Source organism: Lipotes vexillifer, unplaced genomic scaffold (genome assembly GCF_000442215.2).
Source record: "Lipotes vexillifer unplaced genomic scaffold, Lipotes_vexillifer_v1.1 scaffold104, whole genome shotgun sequence".
Taxonomy (NCBI): domain Eukaryota; kingdom Metazoa; phylum Chordata; class Mammalia; order Artiodactyla; family Lipotidae; genus Lipotes; species Lipotes vexillifer.
This window is the reverse complement of record NW_006789458.1, coordinates 3,100,271-3,123,770: the sequence shown is the minus strand read 5'-3', so window position 1 is coordinate 3,123,770 and position 23,500 is coordinate 3,100,271. Positions and strand designations below refer to the sequence as shown.

The 23,500-nt window shown below is 33.4% G+C and overlaps 1 protein-coding gene across 4 annotated transcripts in view; it reads left to right on the top strand.

Moving 5' to 3' along the window:
• Positions 1 to 23,500, top strand: part of AKT3 (AKT serine/threonine kinase 3) — a 391,132-nt gene that overhangs the window by 281,107 nt on the left and 86,525 nt on the right. For all 4 annotated transcript variants that reach the window (XM_007462635.1, XM_007462636.1, XM_007462634.1 and 1 more), the window contains 2 exons: positions 10,144 to 10,358; positions 16,906 to 16,993. In XM_007462635.1, the coding sequence (XP_007462697.1) occupies positions 10,144 to 10,358; positions 16,906 to 16,993 (303 nt within the window). The remainder of the gene's footprint in view (positions 1 to 10,143; positions 10,359 to 16,905; positions 16,994 to 23,500) is intronic.

Sequence of the window (23,500 nt, the reverse complement as noted above, 5' to 3'; positions counted from 1 at the left end):
ACAGGTAGAATGTTCAGGGAAAGAGAGGTTTAATCAGAGACCTGAATGCTAAGAGGCAACTATTGTAAAAATAGATGGGAAGAGCTTTCCAGACACAGAGAGCAGCTAGTATAAAAACTGTGAGGCAGAACAAGTTCAGTTCTTCCCTCAAACTCCAACAAGGTTAGTGTGGCTAGAGCCAAATAGGGAGGCATTAATCTTTGATGGATGAAGATAACTATTTATGGAACATGTATTATGTGCCACATGCTATATATGTACATTGCATATTTGGAATAACCTTTTGTGATAGGAAACCTATTTTTTTAAATGTGAGGGAACTGAGGATCAGAATTTTTCTAATGTAATCTGTACGGTAAGTCCCCTACATACGAATCTTCAAATTGCGAACTTTCAAAGGTGCGAACACGTGTTCCATCAACATCAGGCGTGAGTGAAATTGCAGCTTGCCCTCGTCTCCTATTGCTGACGATCCTTCAGCTCTACCATCTCCCACCTCTTCTCCCTCCTCCAGTCAGTAACTCTTCTTGCCTGTTCACTCGGTGCCAGCCCCTGTATACCACCTGTTGTACTGTACTACCGTATTTTCAAAATACTGTACTGTAAGATTAAAAATGTTTTCTTTATTTTTTGTGTTTGCTTGTTTTGTATGTATTATTTGTGTGAAGGCTATTGTAAACCTATTACGGTACAGTACTATGTAGCCAATTGTGTTAGTTGGGTACCTAAGCTAACTTTGTTGGACTTACAAACACACTCTCGGAATGGAACTTGTTCATATGTAGGGGACTTACTGTGCACAGCTAGGAGGTGGTAGAGATAGAATCAGGATTCTAACTAGGTTCATCTTATAAAGCCTATTTTTACTTTTTTAACCACACACACCATGGCCCAAAAAAGTCACTATTTCAAGGCCACTTATAGACGTAAATAATTGTCATTTTTAAAATAGATGCTTTGTAAATGCTAACAGCAAAAGGTAATCAAAAGAATTAGGAAATAAGAATACATTCAGAATGATACTAGCATTCCTATACATATAGTAACTAATGCCAGTTTATTATTACAATAGTTCTTTTCAGTTAGAGATTAAATTTACATTTCAAGAATGTTGAGTTACTGTAACTAAATGCTAGTAATTTGAAATATTAGCAGTATTTTTCACAATTTCCAAATATTATTTTATCAGGGGCTGCCAAAAATAACATTTTTTCTGCTATGAAATCTGGAGTTTAAAATTTTCCATTTTTGTAGCTGAATTAGGTAAAAGTTTAGAAATGTTGTTTCTTGTTTATTCAAATACAAGATTACATTTTCTAGAATAGGATTGTTTTTGTGAATGTCATGAAAAACAAAATCTTTGTTTCTCTGGAGTTCCAATTGCCCTTGCTATACATTTACCATGGCTGATGATATCCCATATTTAGAATAACAAAATTAGTTGTGTCACGATTAGGGGGAATTATTTCTGTAGAAGATAAATACATCTCATTTCAGAAGCAGATGATCTCCTAAGAAACAAAGATATTGTTTTAGATGCAAATGTCATCAACTGAAGAACAAAACCAAGAATTTAATGAAAGAAGAGTCCAATTGTTTCTAAATAGAAAGTTTACAATTCACAAGGAATTGTCAATTTCTTTTTAAAGGCACGTAAGAAAACCTTTCTGTATACCTTTTAAAAAAATGTTGCAGAAGTCTGGTCTTCAAAAGAAGTTTATATACCCCATAGCTGATACATGTTGATTCATAATTAAAATCTTGACACCTTGTTTTTACAGGGGAGAGTGAGCATTGTGGTTACTATCTGAGGATGACAAATCTTGAAACAATTAACTTCTCATGCAGTTATATTTTTATATTCTAAGTGTTTGTGTCCAACACTACATTTTATTAAATCAGGGTAACTTTGTGTTATACTCTTACTTTTATAAACAAGAATTTAAGTCCTTTTTTCTGGTCTCTGATATGGACCATTTCACTGAAGAGCACTCATTCATTCATTAAAGAAATATTTATTGAATATTTATTAGGTATCATGCATTCTGTTAGGTGCTGGGAATACAAAGATCGTAAGAAATGGTTTTTGTCCTCAAGTAGCTTGCTATATTTTCTAAGGTGATAGGATATGGAAAATAATCATTACTGTGCAAGAAAATAATTGCTTTACTAGAATTATTTACAGCGTGGTGAAAGGAAAAGGAAGGGTGGTGGGAGGGTCTGGTGACAGTAAAGAGGGAGCAGACTGAGAGGAGGCTGGACACATAGATTGGGATCAGAATGCAAAAGAGTTTAGATTTGATCTCATGGACAAGGAAAAATCACTTTTGAACTAAGAGCAGGGCAATAATGTGATCAGATATAGATGGTCAGAGTTAGAGAGGGATTGGCAAGAAACTAGCCTCTTCCCTTTACTTCAGATGGTATCTCTCACTTTCTTTGAACCTTGCAATTTCTAGTTCATACCATTATTAATGCCAGACTTTACTTGATTAGTAGCTGTTTATCAGACTTGGAATATGTGCCTGAGCACTGCTTCTCTTTTGAAGGGCTCATTGTCAGTATTTTCCCTTCTCCTCTTCTTATAGAAGACTTGTTTACCCATTATGGAGAGATCTTTCTGCAACCTATCATTCATCTAGCAGTGGCATCCTTTACCTTTTAAACTGTTTTTTGTTTTCTTTTTTTTTTTTTTTGGCTGCACTGCACAGCATGGGGGATGTTAGTTCCCCGACCAGGGATCGGACTCGTGCCCCCTGCAGTGGAAGCACAGAGTCCTAACCACTGGACCGCCAGGGACGTCCCTAAACTTTTAATCTGGTAGGAATGCTTTGCTGTTTAAAGATGGTTGAAGGGTATTTAAAAGATACTTCAAAAAGACTGTTAGAAATCGGTTCAAAGCTGATATATTAACTGTACTATATCTCAGGCTCATAGCTGATTTTTAAATAAACTTTAGTTTTAAATGAGCTTAAGTTTTTTCTTGTGGCAAAGACCACCAGGAAAAGAAAAGTTTTATAGTATAAAAATGCCATTTGTTGAAAAAAGGGTATTTTTAAAGTATTTGTTCTCTTCTTTTGATGAACAATTATAGACCTTTATTATTAAAGGGAAAAAAATCGTGTCTTTTTTAAAAGAGGTTGCAGAGATATAGTCCTAGCAGGCATATAAACTATACATTTAGTGTGCTACATCTCTAAAAATGCATTAGTATATACAGTTTTAAAGTGTTTTTGCTCTTTCTTGTATTAGAAGGAAATATTTACCTGCCATATATTATGGACTATAAGATATTTTGAGGGGATTTTGTTTTCATAATCTTTACTATATTTTCATGCCTAGAAATTATAAAGAAATTAGAAATCACATATAAAATCTTACTGTTAAATTTTATTATTTGACTTGGCTCTCATTGAATCCAAACCATCCTTTTATGCAGTGCTAATTATTTAGAGTCTCAGCTTTGCTCTTGAGTTAGCAGTACCTGATCAACTTTCCAACTGTAAAACAGTTTGAAAATCAAATGTAGCTTACATGCAAGACCCAACAAAATTAAAAGTGTTAAGTACGTTTTGGCAGTTCACTTTTATTATGCCCAGTCCTCAAATGTACCAGCAGATAATCATCTGAATGTTAGTTATTTTTCACATGCTTATGTGATCACACAAAAAGTACATGCTAAAAAGAAGCAGATGGTGACAGATGGGGAAGGTTGAATAAGGTGGTTTTGGAAACCTAGAGAAATGCACTTCTGTAATAGTGTAAAAATAAAAATTATTTGATAATCAAGTTAGAACTAACAAAAAGATTGCAAAAAATGACTTGATTGTTGGGAAAAACATAGTACCTAGCTGTGGTTGCTGTTCAGGAAAAAAGTGTATATAATTTTATTTCATATGTGTAAAATACTGTTTTTCAGTGGCTGAAAATGGATTTTTTGATGTATTCCTAGTTCTCAGAACCTCATTTTTGGAAAACATTTACTTGGTATCATTTTATTCACTTTTCTTTTGAAGCCTACTAGCCTTAATATCTTTTATAGTATGTATTTTGACAATATCTGAAACAGACAAGAATATTTTTATAACTATTTTTAAAATTTATTTATTTTATTTATTTATTTTTGGCTCCATTGGGTCTCCATTGCTGCGCATGGGCTTTCTCTAGCTGTGGTGAGCGGGGGCTACTCTTCGTTGCGGTGCGCGGGCTTCTCATTGCAGTGACTTGTCTTGTTGCAGAGCATGGGCTCTAGGCATGAGGGCTTCAGTAGTTGTGGCACGCGGGCTCTAGAGTGCAGGCTCAGTAGTTGTGGTGCATGGGTTTAGTTGCTCCGCGGCATGTGGGATCTTCCTGGACCAGGGCTTGAACCCATGTCCCTGAATTGGCAGGCGGATTCTTAACCACTGCGCCACCAGGGAAGTCCTTGATAACTATTTTGTTACAAAGATTTGCTTAAAGTCATTGTGATTCTATATAGATAATAGCACAGATGGAAATTAAATTCTATGTAAATGAAAGGCCAAAAGGATACAATAACTTCTTCAGAATTGGTTGAGAGAATCATGTAAATTAAGGGTGAAGGTAGTTTGTAGTGTGGAGGGTAGCGTACATGGGGGGAGTAGTTAGAACCAAACTCGATTTAAGAGTACTAAATGGAATTTCATTTATTTATTTTAAATACAACAAAGAATAAATGAAAAAGACAATTTTATGGGCTCTATAAATATTATCTTTAGGGGATCTTAAAATAAATGAATGAGATCAAAGTTATATATGTTTGTACATTTCATCTGTAGATAAAAATAGCAGCACACATAGTTGCATTTTGCATACCCTTGGACAAAATTCTACTGGTTCTAACAGATTATGAAACTAAATCTCAAATTCTAAGCTTTTTGTAAAAATTAAAAGTTATTTTAGTAGTTTTCCCCAAACTGTATACATTCCTAATATTTTATTTAATTGTTAATGATTCATGTAGCAATTATCCTCTTGAGGTGTTTTTGAAAACCTTCATCTTCCTGATGGTTCTGAAAAGGTCTCATCACCAATATTAAGGGGAAAATTAAGTAAATGAGCCCAGTGATTAGTTCAGACAGAAGTTGTCTGCTTTATAGTTAGAATTTATATTTAAGAAATTCTGTCATGAGTTGGCTGACTGTTCATACTGTTTCTGGATAATATTAAAAAACATTCCATTTTGCTATACACCTGAAACTAACACAACATTGTAAATCAACTATATTTCAATTAAAAAAATTTTCATAGTAAAAAAAAAATCTCATTTTGTCCCCAAATTGGATATTGTTTAAATATGAACAAAAATGATATTTTTAGTTCAATGTTAATGTCTCTCAACATTTATAAGTAGCAGCTTTTACTTCCCTAGAGTTCTGTCAGTTCTTATAGTAGCTATTTTTCACCTAAAGTTCTTTTTAGTGTTATATAGTCTTTTGGTTTTAACAATAAGAATATTTGCATTCAGTACTTTGGAATGATCCTAATTTAAGCACAGAGTTTAATTTTAAATTCTCTGCAACATAAGAACATATACAAAACTAACCCTAACTGGGAACACTAGTGATTACCTGTAGTGTTTTACAATGGCCATTTTTACTTTGGTTACAAAGACCCAGTTTCTTAGAATCCCACATTGTTTGTTGCTTCAGGATAAAAAGGAAGTATAGAAATCTCTGGGAAGATATGCGTAAGTATGATTTAATCACCAGTATTGTATCCATTTAGCTTTTCTACTTATCAGGAATGTTGCCTGTTCTAGGCAGAGAATGCTTTTGAAAGTACGATGTTAGCTGCATGCAAGTACTTGTGTCTGCATGCTAGGAGGTAGCCATAAAGCTTACAACATCTTAATTCAGAACAAATGGCACTTACAGTTTCAGTCTCTTTAGAATCATTAGAGTGGTTGAAAACGGGATATAAAGTATATATTTATGAAGAAAATACCAATAAACCATGGAATTCATAATTCTTATGAAATATATAGTTCTACTGAAGCTGCAATACATTTTAGAATCTGAATTAGAAGATTTGTAGTTCATTTTTTTTTAGCAAATTCCTGTGATGTTAGGAATATTAAAGGATTTCTGTAAATTATAAAGTATATAAATGTGTGTTTATGTATAAAACACACATGTAAGTTACCTGATACCAGAAAAAAATGTTTTTGAATTAGCGGTAAATTGGTTCATCCAAGTTCGCAGTTTAGTTTCACAACATAGGTGTACAGACAGTTTGTTTAGATGTTTAATTTTTTCCCCCATCTGTTCTGTCAGGATTATTGATTGAGCAGTAAGCCACTCCAGGGCATACATAGTCTCCTCATAACTGCTTTCCTTGAGTGCATTGTGTGGCCTGGCGAACAAGCTGAGGAAGGTGTTCCTTCAGCTTCCCAGTAAATCTTAATTGGTAAAAGAATATTGAAATGAGTATGTTTTTTGAAAGTACCCAGTAGCCAAATATTTACATTGGGAACTTTAATTGATGGTATCACTTTAAAATATATAATTTATTATTTAATGTCATTCTTTGAAATTAGTAACCATTCAAGAGCTGTTCATGGTGATTTTTTAAACTCATCTGTGTTTTGATAAGTAGAAGTGTCTACATTAAATGTTATCAAATATTAATCAAATATTGCCAGAACATTTAATAGTAATTGATAACCTTCTGTGACTTCCTTGAGTCTTAGATTTTATTATATCATAAAGTGAAGCAATCTCTGGCTTCTAGTGGAAACATTGAAACTAAACCTTTTTTCCTAGAGCTTGTGCTCTGTTGGGGTGTTTATTGATATGACCTCTTGTCATTTTTTAACATTTACATTCTTTTAGTGTTCCAAATCTCCACTTGTTCTTTATCTCTGTTTGGGCATTTGTGTTAAATGTGCTTATAAAGTGAAGCTATATCTATGGTTACAGAGGACAGTAGGTGTAGAAGGAAATACTAAATGTCTGCATTCATATTTAAAGTTGATTTTAGTTTAAACATTAGTGACATTGATTTCATGGAAAAGAGACACTGTCTTTAGTTTAATTCTTCAGGATAAGTCTTTCAGTGGATTATTTCTTTACGAGCAGGTTTTGACCTGCATTTATATCTAGATTATATGATAAATTGCATTTTAATGGAGTTGAAATGTAACTTACCATTGTTGTACCTCTACATTACCATTTATCCTACTGGTTGGATCAACCCTCATGATAACCATGAAGTAAATTAGCCTTTTTGCTAGAGAAAAAAAAATCGTCAGAGGTAACCAGAAGGAATTGCAACTCTTAGGTTAAAGAATGTAAATTTTATATATTACTAGGCTGTGGATTTTAATTTCACTCTGGAATTTCTACACTATTTCAAAGTATTGTATTTTGAAATAATTTAAATATAAAGAGAGAGAAAAGCCATTGTATGAACAGTGGTAACATGCTTTTTATTATATAGCCACATGTAGAATATTATAATCACTTTTATTTTTATTTCTTGTGTATTTCATCTTCCAGCTGTCTTGAGGTAGGAGTTGAACAGAAATCTTTCTTTTTAATTGATAGCAAAGACTCTTAGATAAAGAGGCCTGGCTGAGTTGTTGGGGTATTTTCTCCTCAACATTGCCTAAGTTTTACATGTCAGTCAGATAATACATTACATCAGATTTGTTTAGTACAAAGTAATACAGCAAACAGCTCTAATTGTAGCATTATGTATGTATATTTCAATTAAAGCTCGTATGTTCAAAAGCAAAACCACATATCTTGAGAATCAGTTTTCGTTTTACAAAGCTAAATAAAATATATTTTATTTTATCAAGCAGATTGTTTTACAATGCAGTTTTATTTTTCAGTTGCTTATTTCTCTTCAAAAATAAAACCCTTTTTTTATGTACTCACTTTCCCTTCTGGCTGCAAACCAGGTATTTAAACAAAAATAAAGGATTGCCAGTTCTGCCAGCTGGGGATGAGAACCCGGCTGGTGAAATGTGGGTTCGGGAGGCAGTTAATCCAGCTTTTATGCTTTTTATGGTTTTATGAAAAAAGAGGTTAAAAGCTACATTTGGCTCTTTATTGTATGTACCACTGTTTTGTTGCTGTTGTAGGAATGCAGTAAAAGGTTACTTAGATTTAAAAAATTTTGTTATTAGGTAAAATCTTGCATCTATTAGATAAAGGCCTACAAACAGTACATTCTACTAATTGGATGTGGGAGAGATTCAAAAGTCACTGGTATTTAAAAATTATATGTACAGTATTTCCTTTAAGTACACAAGTAGAATTCCTTCTACTTCAAGTTGTTTCTTGTTTTCTATATGTTCTCACATTACTCATTTCAAACAAGTAGAAATTTTAAATATCTTTGGCTAAAGATAGAAACTAGAATTTATTGTTTTCCCCAAAAACATCTTGCTTAGTTTGTTATTTACAAAAGGGTTTTGGAAAAATTTAGAAACTGGACTTATGTTTATATATTGCCAATGCAGTTTCTAGTTGTCTTTAGCCACAAAACAATGATACAATTGAATTAATACTAGGGATGTAATGTACAATATGATAAATATGGTTAACATGCTGTATGTTACGTATGAAAGTTGTTAAGAGAGTAAACCCTGAGTTCTCATCACAAGGAAAAAAAAATTTTTTCTAATTCTTTAATTCTGTTTCTGTATGAGATGATAGATGTTCATTAAAGTTATTGTAGTAATCATTTCATGATGTATATAAGTTAAATCATTATGCTGTACACCTTAAACTTATGCAATGCTGTATATCAGTTATCAAGCTGTATGTCAATTATGTCTTGGTAAAACTGGAAGAAAACGATCTTTTCGTAGCATTTGGAAACACTACTAAATAGATCTTTAGGTAACATAGTTTTTTTCTTAAAATTAAATTCTCCACCTTTAAATACCCTGTCTACCAAAGTGCCTTTCATAGTATTTATAGTAATCGTAGTGTAGCTGTCAAAAATATTATGTGCGTTTTATGAAATTATTAGTTAAATTTTAAATAAAAGTCACATAGGCGTAATCTTCAACAACATACTTACTTAGCTCAAACTAAGAAAGTTTAGACATGAGTACTACTTTGTTCTGTATCAAATTCTCTCCAATGTCATCAATTATACGATTTTTTTTGATTGATTAATTTCGTGTATATGGTTTTCTTGATCTGTTTATCCCAAAGCTAAGAGGATCAGGTAAAGTAAGCTTTAAGATTATTCAAATATAGTATCTTAAAATAAAATATTGAAAGATCCAAATACATAAAGAAAATTCCATTGGATGAGGAACATATGCAGTAGAAGGTTAAATCAAATTTTACCTTTCTGGGACAAATGGCACATCATCATGTTTCAGTTTGAACAGGTTGCTCTAACATAGCCTAACTTATACTTGCATATTGTTTCTTACTAAATTTATTTTACATGTAATGTGTTTTGGGAAATAAATTTAAGGTCATATACCCTACAAATATTGAGTCCACAATTTTTATTGTTTGTGTTTAACAGAAATTGTTGTGAGGTACTTAAACTTTGGATACTAAAGTTTATTACAACCCAAACAGTAAATCTTTATATTCACCTGTTGCTTAAATATTTCCTGAAAGAGTTTAAACATGTAGGGGCCTCCAAAAGTTTTTATATTTATTTTCATGGTTGTCATGCCCTGGACTCTTCTCTAGTACATTGCATTTGTTTATTCCTATCTTTCACTGTTTGATTTGTAGTAGTTGGTTCTTCTCAGTGCAAGAATGTGGTAGACACATTATGTTCTCTATAATCAGCACAGTTTAGCTCTAAGTTGTTACTTAAAGTCCATGTTAGTGGAACCACAATGAAAAATTGAGTAGGCCTAAATGAAAATATGCAAATAGTTTCCATTTGATCCTTAGGGCACTCATATATTCATTTACTTAGAATCTGTTGCAATACCTTTTTTGGTACCCAGTCATTTCTGGATATATATTGAACATTTCACATATTTGGTGTGATTTATATCTTTTGTAGGATGCTTCATAATTTAAATGTCAAGATCTCAGAATAGCCTACCTAGGTTATGTAAAAATCTTATGTTTTATAAATAATACTTTAAAAGCTAACGTGTAAAAATTGATCTTTTACTGGTTTCACTTTTAGGTGTTAGAAGATAATGACTATGGCCGAGCCGTGGATTGGTGGGGCCTTGGGGTTGTCATGTATGAAATGATGTGCGGGAGGTTACCTTTCTACAACCAGGATCATGAGAAACTTTTTGAACTAATTCTAATGGAAGACATTAAATTTCCTCGAACACTCTCTTCAGATGCAAAATCATTGCTTTCAGGGCTCTTGATAAAGGATCCAAATAAACGGTAAGCCACAAATAACACACAGTGAGTTACTGATGAATGTGCTTAGGAATTGTGATATGGAAATTAATTCAAATATAACTAACTCCAAGAAGCAATGTATTTGCTGTAGACATCTTCCCACTGAGACGCTGACTTATTTTTAACTGCATAATAGAGAACATTTAAAAAATTTCCTCAACTCTTTCCTAACTTGGAAATTTTATACAGATTTTACCACATAAAGATTTTGAGAGTTTTATGAACAAACAGTTTCTTAATTGCCGTGGTGCTTGCTATTGTGGGGATAGGAGGATCCCTTTTTTCCTTTCAGTCTCTGGGCTTTATATTTCTGCTGATTTACATTATAAAACAGATAGAATTGTCTCTGTACTCTCCTCCCACACGTATGTATGTTAACATATCTATAACTACTTTTTTTGTTTCTCTTTGAAGATAATTATTTTCCACGCATGGCTGAAAGGACTAATGGCAAAAAATGTCTTTGCATACTTTGTATTTCTATTTTTGTAGCTATAGCTATGACCTGAAGAATCCTACAGCTCTTTGCTTAATGAGCTGTAGTATTCATTGTTCACGTTTATATATTTATTTACACATACATTTTATAAGTCATACATGAAATGAGTATTAATTTTAAAATATCCCTTAATATATGTGTTTGTAGATACATGTGTATATTCTTTGTTCCAGTAGATATATATGCATATCAGTATGTCTCTGAAAATCTCTTAGACCTTAAGCGTCTTAAGGGTAGGCCATTTCATATATTGTTTAATCTTTTGTAACACCTCACATAATTTTTGTTAATGTTCTGTTTATGGTTGATGCTCAGTATGTATTTGCTGACAGACTGAATTAATGAGTGAGGCAGTAAATGAATTTTAAATTGTGGGCTTTGTCTACCTTAGAGATGGTTTCCATCACATACTTCTAGCTTTTAAATTTGTGAGGAACATGATTTTACCTTCAGCAGAAAGAAGCAAACATAATAAAAGAGGTGCCATCTTTTTGCTTTGTGAAGAACCATTCAAACACGTTTCATAATTCTAGTAACTGAAACCTTACCTTATATTTATAAAGTGATTTTGTGTTCTTTGTCAGGACATTTGCACATCTCTTGTTTCCCTTGCTTTTTAGTATCCTGTGGAGTAGGTAGCATAGATATTACTCTCATTTCCATTTGACTGAGGAGAAAATGAGGCCCAGGGAGGGTTACGTGAGTTATCCTAGTTCTCACAGAAAATTCGTGCAGAACAAGAATAGAAATCAAGTTTATACGAGCCTATTTGGTATTTCTCTTGTATCTTCTTTACAGTGCACCGTTTTCTTAGTTTAGGTTTTAAAATGTATTCCATTTGATGTGATTGTTTCACAACTATTGTAACAAGTGGTACTTGGCAATAGAAAATCTTTATATAGAGCTAGGATTTCAGTTTTATCTAGTTGAGTTTTGGATCTAATATTTGCCTTAGATTTCAAGGGCAGTGAATTTTTCACCCATCTTTTTCTGACTCCTTCTGGTTTTCCTGTCTATGTCTCATTCATTTTTTTATTGTCATTTCCCACCCTCCACCCGCACCCCACCCCCTGGGGATAGCACATAGTACGTACTTAATGATTGTTGAATACACGTGAGGTAAATTTCTAGAATGTTAGTGGCCTGGTACGTAGGACAACTCTTAAAGTTTTGTCTACCCAGAGGTTGATATTGTCTAAAGAGAAGATGTGGTATTTTTAACTATCTGTTATTTCCTTTTAAGGTAGATATGTCAAGCCCCTCCACTGCTACATTAAAATATTGGGAATGCAAGGATGAACAAAATGGGTAATCTCTGCTCTAGTTGTTCATAGAATAATGTAGGGCACAAAACATATATTCACAGATGCTCAGGTTAAACTATGTACAAATGCTTTTGAAATTATTAGCTGTTAAGGGGATTGGAAAACTTGAGCTGGCTCATGAAGGAGTTGCAATTTGCAGTGGCTTTCATGAAGAGAATTTTACATGTAAATAACAGCTAGAATTGCAAATGAACATGGCATTTGAGAAGTTCAGCAACTGGAGTGTAGAATATGAGTTGGGTAACATTGGCAGATGAAGCCGATATGTTAGATTGTAAGGACCTTATCTTTCTTGGAAAATATTTAATCTTTATTCAGAAGGGGATGAGAAGCCACTGAATTATTAAAAGTAAGGGATGGTGTAATCAGGTCTGTGTTACGAAAAGGTAACTCAGGAAGCTTTGTCATGGATAGATTAGAACAGTGAAGCACCAGGGGCAGGTAGGCAGAGTAATTAAGAATACGTATGGAATTGTCCAGATAAGAGATGGAGTCCTTCCTAAAGCAGTTGTAAAGAGTGCTAAATAGAATTTTGTGAATGATTAAATAGAAATGGTGAGGAAGGGGAAGGAGTCAGGATGCCTCTGAGGTTTCCAACTTGTATGACTAGTTTGGAGAATGGACTTATTATTAACAGAGAAGGAGTACAGGCAAAGGAGGAGGCTTGATGGGGTGGATGTTGGTATTAGTTTTGCTATACCGAGTCTGAGGTTTCTATAGAAAACCTAGTTGTCAAGCAGGCAGCTGAAAATAGTACCAGTGCTTAATAGAAACACAATAACTAATTTTCTCTGGGTATATGTCCAGGAGTGGGATTGCTGGGTCATATGGTCAAACTAAAAACTATTTTTAGTTTTTTAAGGAACCTCCATACTGTTCCCCATAGTGGCTGTTTACATTCCCACCAACAGTGTAGGAGGGTTCCCTTTTCTCCACCTCCTCTCCAGCATTTATTGTTTGTAGATTTTTTGATGATGGCCGTTCTGACCGGTGTGAGGTGATACCTCATTGTAGTTTTGATTTGCACTTCTCTAATAATTAGTCATGTTGAGCATCTTTTCACATGTTTGTTGGCCATCTGTATGTCTTCTTTAGAGAAATGTCTATTTAGGTCTTCCGCCCGTTTTTTTATTGGGTTGTTTGTTTTTTTGATTCTGAGCTGCATGAGCTGTTTGTATATTTTGGAAATTAATCCTTTGTCCGTTGCTTCATTTGCAAATATTTTCTCCCATTCTGAGGGTTGTCTTTTCATTTTGCTTATGGTTTCCTTTGCTCTACAAAAGATTTTAAGTTTCATTAGGTCCCATTTGTTTATTTTTGTTTTTATTTTCATTACTGTAGGAGGTGGGTCAGAAAAGATCTTGCTGCAATTTATGTCAAGGAGTGTTCTGCCTATGTTTTCCTCTAAGTGTTTTATACTGTCCGTCCTGACATTTAGGTCTTTAATCCATTTTGAGTTTATTTTTGTGTATGGTGTTAGGGAGTGTTCTAAGTTAATTCTTTTACATGTAGCTGTCCAGTTTTCCCAGCAAAGATGAACTTATTTGCAAAGCAGAAATATAGACACAGATTTGGTATCCACAAACTTATGGATACCAAGGGCGGAAGGATGGGGTGGGACGAGTTGGGAGATTGGGATTGACATATACACACTACTGTGTATAAAAGAGATAACTAATGAGAACCTACTGTATAGCACAGGAAACTCTATTCAATGCTTTGTGTGACCTAAATGGGAAGGAAATCTAAAAAAGAGGGGACATATGTGTACGTATAACTGATTCACTTTGCTGTACAGAAGAAGCTAACACAACATCGTAAAACAACTATACTCCAATAAAAAATTAATTTAAAAAAAGGAAACACAAAACTGAATATTTGGATTTGGGATCTGTAGATATCTAGGAGGTAGCTGGAGCCATGAGAATAGTGAAAAGAGTAGAATATAAAAAGAAGGCAGCCTAGGATAGAGTCTTGGGAAATGTCAAAATTTAAGAGGTAGAAAGAAGAGAAAGAGCCAACAAAGGACGCTTCCAAAAGTCTTTGGAAACGTAATCAAAGCTAGCACTATAGTATACCTCTTTATTATTCCTATTCAGCTGTTTTAAATACTGCCTGAATTTCTCTGATACTCTTTACCGAATTGCTATCAGTTCCATCAAAGAGTCAGCTCTCATCTTGCTTTTATTTCTTATTCTGCATTACTTTATGATTATTCTACCAGTATCTCCTTTAGCCTCCTATGCAAATTTTGTAGGAAAAGCATGACCTCATGTTGCATTCAATAACACAAGGAAAATGTGAATTAGATGATGTTTCTAGTTATGAAGAATCCAGAGTAGCTGAGGATTTTAGTTTGGCTTTCTGATATGGGAATTTGGTATTCTTAGACAAAAATATCTTAATGTAAATTATATTTTGATATAATTTTGAAGTTTTAAATTGTATATTAGGGAGTCATTGACGTTGAAATTTTTGACAGTTTCACACTTTGAAGAAGCTTGTGTTAAAGAATCTCTACCAACTTCTAAAATGGCAGCCTAAGATTATATTCTTAGTCTTTGTATAGCATTCATGGCCGATACTTTAATTTTATATGTAGTTGATAAATATAGATTAAATGCTGTCTATGTCCAAAGCCAAACTATTGCTAGAGAATTGAGGGGTGACATAAAAATGAAAAACTGAAACTGAATTAAAACCTTTTAATTACAAAAATGACTACGGTTCTCCATTCCAACTCCTACCTCATCCATCATCTCATATATGTAATTAAGATTGAAAACAGTATTGAAATAAACAATAACATAAATGTAAGAAAATACAATGAACTGCTGATTTTTCTTGTGCATGCTACTTTAATGCATACTTTGAAATGTTGAATAATTCTTTTCAGAAGCCTGTGTTTTGGTGTTTCTGCTTTCCTGGCTCCCTAAGCACAAGCTTTAAAATGCTTTTTGGATAATCCAGTACTGAACTCTCCCCTCCAAAGAATTTGCATTCTACCAGGAGAGAGACATATACAACTTGAAATAGAATGAAAAAGAGTGAGGCCAGGGAGTCAAGTGCCGAGTGTTAACTAAGTATAGATTTGCCAGTCTGAAAGTTGCAAATATGCATGCAACTATTATGATCCGATCCAATCTAAAAGTTCCATATCAGGAGTGTAGTTTATTCTGTATGAATCTTGAGATAGGAGACCTAGATAGTGGGAACTATAGGATCAACACTACAGATATTCAGATATCAGCTAATTGTTTTGTTTTCCATTCTGACAGTGTGTCAGAGGATCCTGGATTCTTCCCAGTCATGTATTTCTTATACCTAATAATAAGCAGAATTCATTAAAATTGTATAATTGTTTGTTTTCTATGACCTACTTGTGTTTCTTCTTACTCAGTGTTGTGATGGGAGTTGAAATGTACCAATTTAGAATAGCCAATTGTTAAATTTCAAAAATTTTGTGAGCTGGTTGTTGAATACAGTCATTATTAAAAATTAAATTATATAAACTTACAGTTAAATCAGGAACATTAAAATCATGGGTAAAAAATACTCAAAACTCATCACTCTTTAATAATGTTGTTAAATTTTACTCTTATCTATGCTTTTGAGGTTACTTATCCATTTTGCTTATATATTTTGAGGTTAGGAATACTATGTAATGTTTTACTTCCACACATCTTGTATCAGTAAAAATAATATATATAAAATGCATTATATTGTATATGCATAATTTCCCTCAGAGAGCTGATTGTTCAGCATTTGCCAGCACATATTCCTAACGACGAGTAAAATCAAATAAATCTTGCTGTATCAAATTCAGATTTAAATAGATTTCCTTTATTTTCCTCTTTCTTTCCCTGTCCTTTCTTTTTTTCTCTTTTTCCTCTTTCCCCTCACCTTACTTCCTTCTCTGTTTTTTTCTGTTTCTCTCATCCTTTCTTCATAGTGACTAGTAGGTACTGTATGAAACTGAGAAAGCTAGAAAGCACCCGAATTTCAGATTGTGTCAGGTATCAGTTGAATAACAGTACCTTCAAAGATGGGGTGGGAGTATTCTTAAATTTTTAATTTATATTGAAACTTGCATAGCATATTATATTGCAGTGATATTTCATAGATTAAATTTATCATTTCTGTGAAAATTCATTTGAGATATGAAAATACTCGATGAGTTTCTGTCTGTTAGCAATGCTCTCCAAGTTGTTTTTTCTAAGTAATTGTCTAGTCTTTTCAGAATTTATGTTAACAAGGGTGCATTTTGACTAAAGTCGTTCTAAAATAAATTTGGTTTATAGAATTGACAGTAGCTCCCATTTATTGTGCTAGGTACTTATGTTATTTCTAACCCTTGCAATAATCCACCAGGCTGGTATTATTAATCCCATTATACAGATGAGAAAACTGAGATTAAGCAACTTTTTTATTGTCATATATCTCATAAATTTCCGAGCCGGTTGCCTGTTTCAGGTTTGTCTCCAAAGCCTTTGCTCTTTTCAAATACCATACTGTCCTGGGGCTAGTTCTTATTAATAGCATATTAGGAAAATTAGATCTTACAATAAAAACTTTTTATTTTTATGGCTACTTATCACAAGAACTATTTACACACAGAAAATTACATTTCACAAAAACTTTGTAGTTATGCATTCAGCTTATGTAAACGTTTTATACTCATTTAATTTTATTTCTGTCCTTGCAGCCTTGGTGGAGGACCAGATGATGCGAAAGAAATTATGAGACACAGTTTCTTTTCTGGAGTAAACTGGCAAGATGTGTATGATAAAAAGGTAGGTTATCTTCATGGCATAGTGTTTATATATTTTGGTTAAAATGAATTTACAGCAAAAAAATTTTTAAGTGAATAAAAGTGAATGATGTAATGACATTTTTCATCTTTACTCAGTCATTTAGTTGAATGTAGGACTCCTTAGCACAAAATTTTCTTGATAGTTTTGACTCCCGAAATGCATTTTGAAATTTTATTCAATGTGATCAAACAGTTTTTCTTTTTTATCACAATAATTTGTTAGTTTGCTTCTCATCATTTCCTTAATTCATAAAAAATAAAGGCACCAATGTTATGTTATTCTTCAGGAAAACTACCTAGCAAAACAATCATAATTTTAAAACTTTGTCTCTATGCCTTTCATTTTAAAGTGAACTCTTATTTATTTATACAATTTCTTATTTTAAAAGGAATTTAAAGCAATTTAGTTTTAATATTTAACAAAGTAATAAATTTATTTGTCTTCTTTGGAACGTCTCTGTTATTTGAAACAGAACTTAAAGACCCAGAGAATGGATGCTACAAATTATGTAATTTTATTTTTACTGTAATCTGCTTAGTACTTGTTTTTAATACTGCAGTGTTTACTTAAGTTTAGGAACAGGAAATTATTGTGTTTGTTCTATCTTTTAAATTTTTTTAATTTTATTTTTACTACTTCAGATATTGTTAGTACAGACACTGATTTTTATATTTTGGTTTTCAAATGCTCATATAAAAATTTTGCTACGAAATTTTTATGTAGTTCAGCATTTGCTTAGAATTATTATCTAGTCATTTTGTGTAGTTAGTCCTTCCATTTCAATTTATTCCAGGTTTCCATATTTTTCTCTAAAACATATATCAATCAACATTTATGTAGTGTCTACTTTGTGCCAAATATTCTTCTCTATTAACCCCTAAAGATAGAATGATATCATATGAGTTATGAGGAAGTGAGACGAGTACTTCATTTTTGTATTATGTTACAGTAATAGGGAGTGTGGTGATTTTGTAAGCATTTACTGTAAATAGGTGTTTAAAATAGTTGCACCATGTTATGATACCTCTACTCAAACTTCACTTCAGTTAAACTTACATCTCTTCAGCTCGGTGCTTTGTGACCACCTAGAGGGGTGGGATAGGGAGGGTGGGAGGGAGATGCAAGAGAGAGGAGATATGGGGATATATGTGTATGTATAGCTGATTCACTTTGTTATAGAGCAGAAACTAGCACACCATTGTGAAGCAATTATGCTCCAATAAAGATGTTAAAAAAAAAATTTTGAGTTTCTACCATGTATAAAGCACTGAGGTAAGTATTGGATCCTTCTCAAACGTTATGAGAAGCTTGTGACCATTCTTAAGTTTCCTCAGTGTTTATTAACTTCATGTAGACAGTTATACATCCACTTTATAACACTGATGATATTCTTTATGAGTTGCATCCATATATAGCCCCTAATGCACTATGTACTGTTTATAATGTCAGTACACTATAAAAGAACCTGAAATTGGGAGACTGGGATTGACATATATACACTAATAGGTATAAAATAGATGACTAATAAGAACCTGCTGTATAAAAAAATAAATAAAATTAAATTAAAAAAAAAAAAGAACCTGAAAAAGAAATCTGAAAAGTATCAAGATCTTGGCATGTCTCCTAGAAATAATATATGGTCAGAGGTTTTCTTTGGCAGGCAAAGTTTTAAGCCACAACTAAATATTCCTTTGATATACCCTGTCCGAGGAGGATTCCACCACGACCTCCAACAACAAAATATGACAGAAAGAAAAATTTCCCTAAGAGACAAATGTAGAGCACCAGTATGGCACTGCTAACCTTAAAGAAGGGGCAAAACATGGACTTTCTTCAGTCCTATTCAGAGAGTAAGATATGCTACAAAGATTTCGTCATCAGCATGCAGCTTTTCACGTTAAACTGTAGTTTGGCAGAGAACGCTCTGAGAACCCACCTACCACACAGTTAAGAAGCAAGGCTTATCCTGTCACTGTTCCACTGGGCTCAACATGCCCAGAGCGAAGGTACTATTAAGATGTCTACTCAGGCAGCTCCCTTGTAGTGAATGGAAGTGGAGAAGCCTGCAAGTAGGGTAGGAGAAGGAGCTGCCAAAGCACAGCTTTGGGTGATATGTGTGAAGAAATGAGTTTAAATTGTGTTTGTTGATAAAAATAGTTGCTACTTAATTTGAGCAAAGGTGTTAGCTATCTTGCATAAAGAAGCACAACCACAAAAATCACAAAGTTTCTACACTCATTGACGCCTGCTACAGGTTTACTCTGGGGGTGTGGGTAGTCTACTGGATGTCAGATGAGGTACTAATGTGTTCAGCCATCTTCACACACCTGAAGAAGAACAGCATCAGAGCAGCGTGCTTAAATTTTGAGACTCCTCCTAAAAGGATGTGAAAATACGATTGGTTTTATTTGGGTTTGTATTGTATCACTAACAAACGAGGAATTAACTACAGGAATGCTAATGCCAGTAGCTATTTTAATGAATTCAATTGTAATTCTAGTGTTTTCAAACATTTTTAAGGGGGCCTATGTCTTTAAAACACGTAACTTATTCATAAAAGGTTAATTCATCTCTAAGATCAGGTATTTTTTCGTTACAGTTTTACTAATGTGCTTTGGGACATTTACTATTTTTATAGATTTATTCCATGATTATTGGCCATTTTTCTATATATCGTGGCAAACCCAGAGATGAAGGCACATGTAAAGATCCTGGTATCTTTAGGGGAAAGCTAAATCTCTTCCTAGGCAAGTTAAAAGTGAATTAATCTGAATTACAAGTATCATGATGTACCACTCTAAAGAACTTGGTACTGGAAGGTGGAAATACTCATCCTGGATCTGCTTCTTCCCTCTTGTGTGGAAATGGACAAGTTGTTTTACTCCCACATAAAATTATGATCTTTGAAGTATCTTCAAGCTTTAGGATTCTCTGGTAGGATATTTCATAATATGAATTAATCTAGTTAAATTTCTATATAAGATTTATACTCAGTTTGTCACCATCTACAAAAAAGTCTGCTGGGATTTTCTGTGAGATTATGTTCAATTTATAGAAAAATTTGGGAAGAATTGGCATTTGAGCATGCTATACATTTACATTTATTTAGGTCTTCTTTAATTACTCTCAGGAATGTTTCATAATTTTCAGTGTTTAGTTCTTACCCATATTTTGTTAAATTTATCCATAAGTATTTCATGTCTTCTAATGTGGATGGTATTTTTAAATTTCATTTCCATATTGTTTGCTACCAGTAGAAATAGGCTTGATTTTTGTATATTGACCTTGTATCCTACAAGCTATTAGTTTTAGTAGCTTTTTTTGTACATGACTTAGAGTTATCTAAATAGATGATCATATCTTCTATAAATAAAAAGTCTTACTTCATTTTCAATCTGCACGTATTTTATTTATTTCTTTTGCCTTATTATATTGGCTAGGACCTTTCTACAAAGTGGAATAGAAATAATGAGAGTTGACGTCCTGGCTTTGTTTCTAATCTTAGGGAGAAAACATTTTTTACCATTAAATATGACGTTAATCACATCTAGCACCTAAATCTTCATTACTAAGTGTCGTTCTCCAGTAAAAAGAACCAAGGTTATTTGGAGAAGTAGTTGATCCCACAGCTGGGATGGGGAAAATAAAAGAAGAGCCCAAGGAATTTTGTGGTACCAGAAAGTAAAAAAACAAAGGTAGATGGAAAAAGGTGCATGTTTGTACAACACAGGAGCCAACCTGAAATAATTCCCAGTGGTGAAAGCTGGAACAATTTCAGTAGCAAAACAAATATTGTATATGACCAAAAAAATAAGATACATATCCATGAGTCTATACTGCAGAAATTAATGATTGAACGAATAGATAAAATATTGAGAAGAGACATGTCTTCATTATAGGTGAATTCCGGTTAATAAATGTAGAAGGAATCAGGGAAATAGAAAATTACCATTAAAACACCAGAGTATAAAGAAAAAAAAAAAAAAAAAAAAAAAAAAAACCAGAGTAAAAATTGCTGTATGCAAGATTCACCAATGAATGTTAAAATTAGTGGGCAAAAGTTTAAGAAGGAGGATATTTGCATAGTGTCAACATATCTTTCCCCAGATACTTATTTACAAAGATTAAAAGAGTAATTTTACAGTAAAAAGCCCTGACAAACACTGTCTTAAACCAAGTGATCAAGATTAATATCACCAGTAATAAGACACTGAAATCATTATAACCCATGATATCATGCCCTGAGAAGGCTGTATCACTTTTGTACTATATTCCCTCAAAATGCATAACCTCAGTATAATCATGAGAAAACCTAAGAAACCCTCAAAAGTGTCAACTTCATGAAAGGCAAGGAATGATTGTGAAACTTTCACAGATTGAAAAAGACTAAGGTGGCATGATGACTAAATGCAATGTGGGATTCTAGACTGGATCTTGGAATAGAAAAGGGCCATAAGTGGAAAAACTGGTGAAATGTAAATAAATTTGGTAGTTAATACTTTTGTACCAATTTAATTTCTTAGTTTTGATAACTGTACTATGGCTGTATAAACTATTAGCATCAGGGGAAGGTGTGTAAAGGGTATATGGGAACTGTTTGTACTATTTTTCTAAGTCTTTTCTAAGCCTAAAATCATTTCAGTATAACAAGTTATAAAACTTTGATCTAAATGTAGGGTTTTTAATACCTCCTTTATTGGGTTGAGGAAGTTCCTTCTATTCTTAGTATGGTAATAGTTTTTATCATGAATAAGTGTTGAATTTTATAAAAAGTTGTTTTTTTTTTTTTTTTTTTTTTTTTTTGGGGTCCGCGGGCCTCTCCCCGCCGCGGCCTCTTCCGTTGCGGAGCACAGGCTCCGGACGCGCAGGCTCAGTGGCCATGGCTCACGGACCCAGCCGCTCCGCAGCACGTGGGATCTTCCCGGACCGGGGCACGAACCCTTGTCCCCTGCATCGGCAGGCGGACACCCAACCACTGCGCCACCAGGGAAGCCCTATAAAAAGTTTTTTGCATCTATTGCGATGATCATATGTTTTTTCTCCTTTATATTCTGTTAAAATGGTGAATTGTATTGATTGTTTTTCTAATGTTAAATGAACCTTCTATTCCTGGGGAAAAATCTGCTTACTTATGATATCCTTATTATGTATTGCTAGATTTGATACAATGTGTTTTTTAAAGGGTTCTTTGCATGCTTAAATCATGCATGATACTGAGGTGTCATCTTCTTTTCTTAGAATGTCTTTGTATGGTTTTCATTTCAGGATCATGTTTACCTTTTTTAAATGAGGTGGGAAGTATGCCCTCCTCTTCATTTGTATGGAATTGTTTCTGTAGAATTTATATTAAATGTTCCTTAAATCTTTGGTAGAATTTACCAGTAAAGCCCCTTGGGCCTAGAGTTTTCTCATTGTTGGGAGGTTTGTAACCATGAACTTAATTCTTGAATAGTTAAGGGACTCTTCTGGTTATCTGTTTTTTCTTGATTGAATTTTGGTATTTTATGGCTTTCAAGGAATTTGTCATCTAAGTTTGCTAATTTATTGGCTTAAAAATGTTTGCAATGGGGGCTTCCCTGGTGGCGCGCTGGTTGAGAGTCCGCCTGCCGATGCAGGGGACGCGGATTCGTGCCCCGGTCCGGGAAGATCCCACATGCCGCGGAGTGGCTGGGCCTGTGAGCTATGGCCGCTGAGCCGGCGCGTCCGGAGCCTGTGCTCCGCAACGGGAGAGACCACAGCAGTGAGAGGCCCGCGTACCGCAAATAAATATAAATAAATAAATAAATAAATAAATAAATAAATAAATAAATAAATAAATAAAATGTTTGCAATATTCTCTTTATATCTTTATAGTGTTTGTTGTATATGTAGTGATGACTTCTTTTATTCCTGATATTGGTATATTGTTTTTCTGTGTTCAAAGTCATTAATTCTCATCTTTATTGTTTCTTTATTCTGCTTCTTTTGAGTTGATGTTGCTTTTCTTTATCTTCTTTAGGAGGAAGCTAAGATTATTGGCTTGAGACCTTTCTCTTTTTCTAACATAAGCACTTAATGCTATGTTTCTATCTATGGACAGTTAGCCATGCTTTGCGAACTTTGATATGTTGTGTTTTCATTTCAAAATATTTTTAGTTCCTCTTGTGATTCCTTCTTAACTCAGGGATTATTCAGGAGAGTGTTGTTCACAATTTCCAAATATATGGATTTTTTTAGACATCTTTCTGTTATTGATTCCTACTTATCTATGGTTGGAAAACATATTTCATATGATATTAATCCTTTAAAATTTATTGAGATTTGTTTTATGGTCGATAAAGTGGTTTATCTTGGTGTATGTTTCATACACACTTGAAAAAGATGTGTATTCTACTTATATTGCATAAAATATTCTACCAGTATCCATTTGGTCAAGATGATTGACAGTGTTGTTTATGTCTCCTATATTATTACTGATTTTATGTCTACTTGTTCTATCAGTTATTG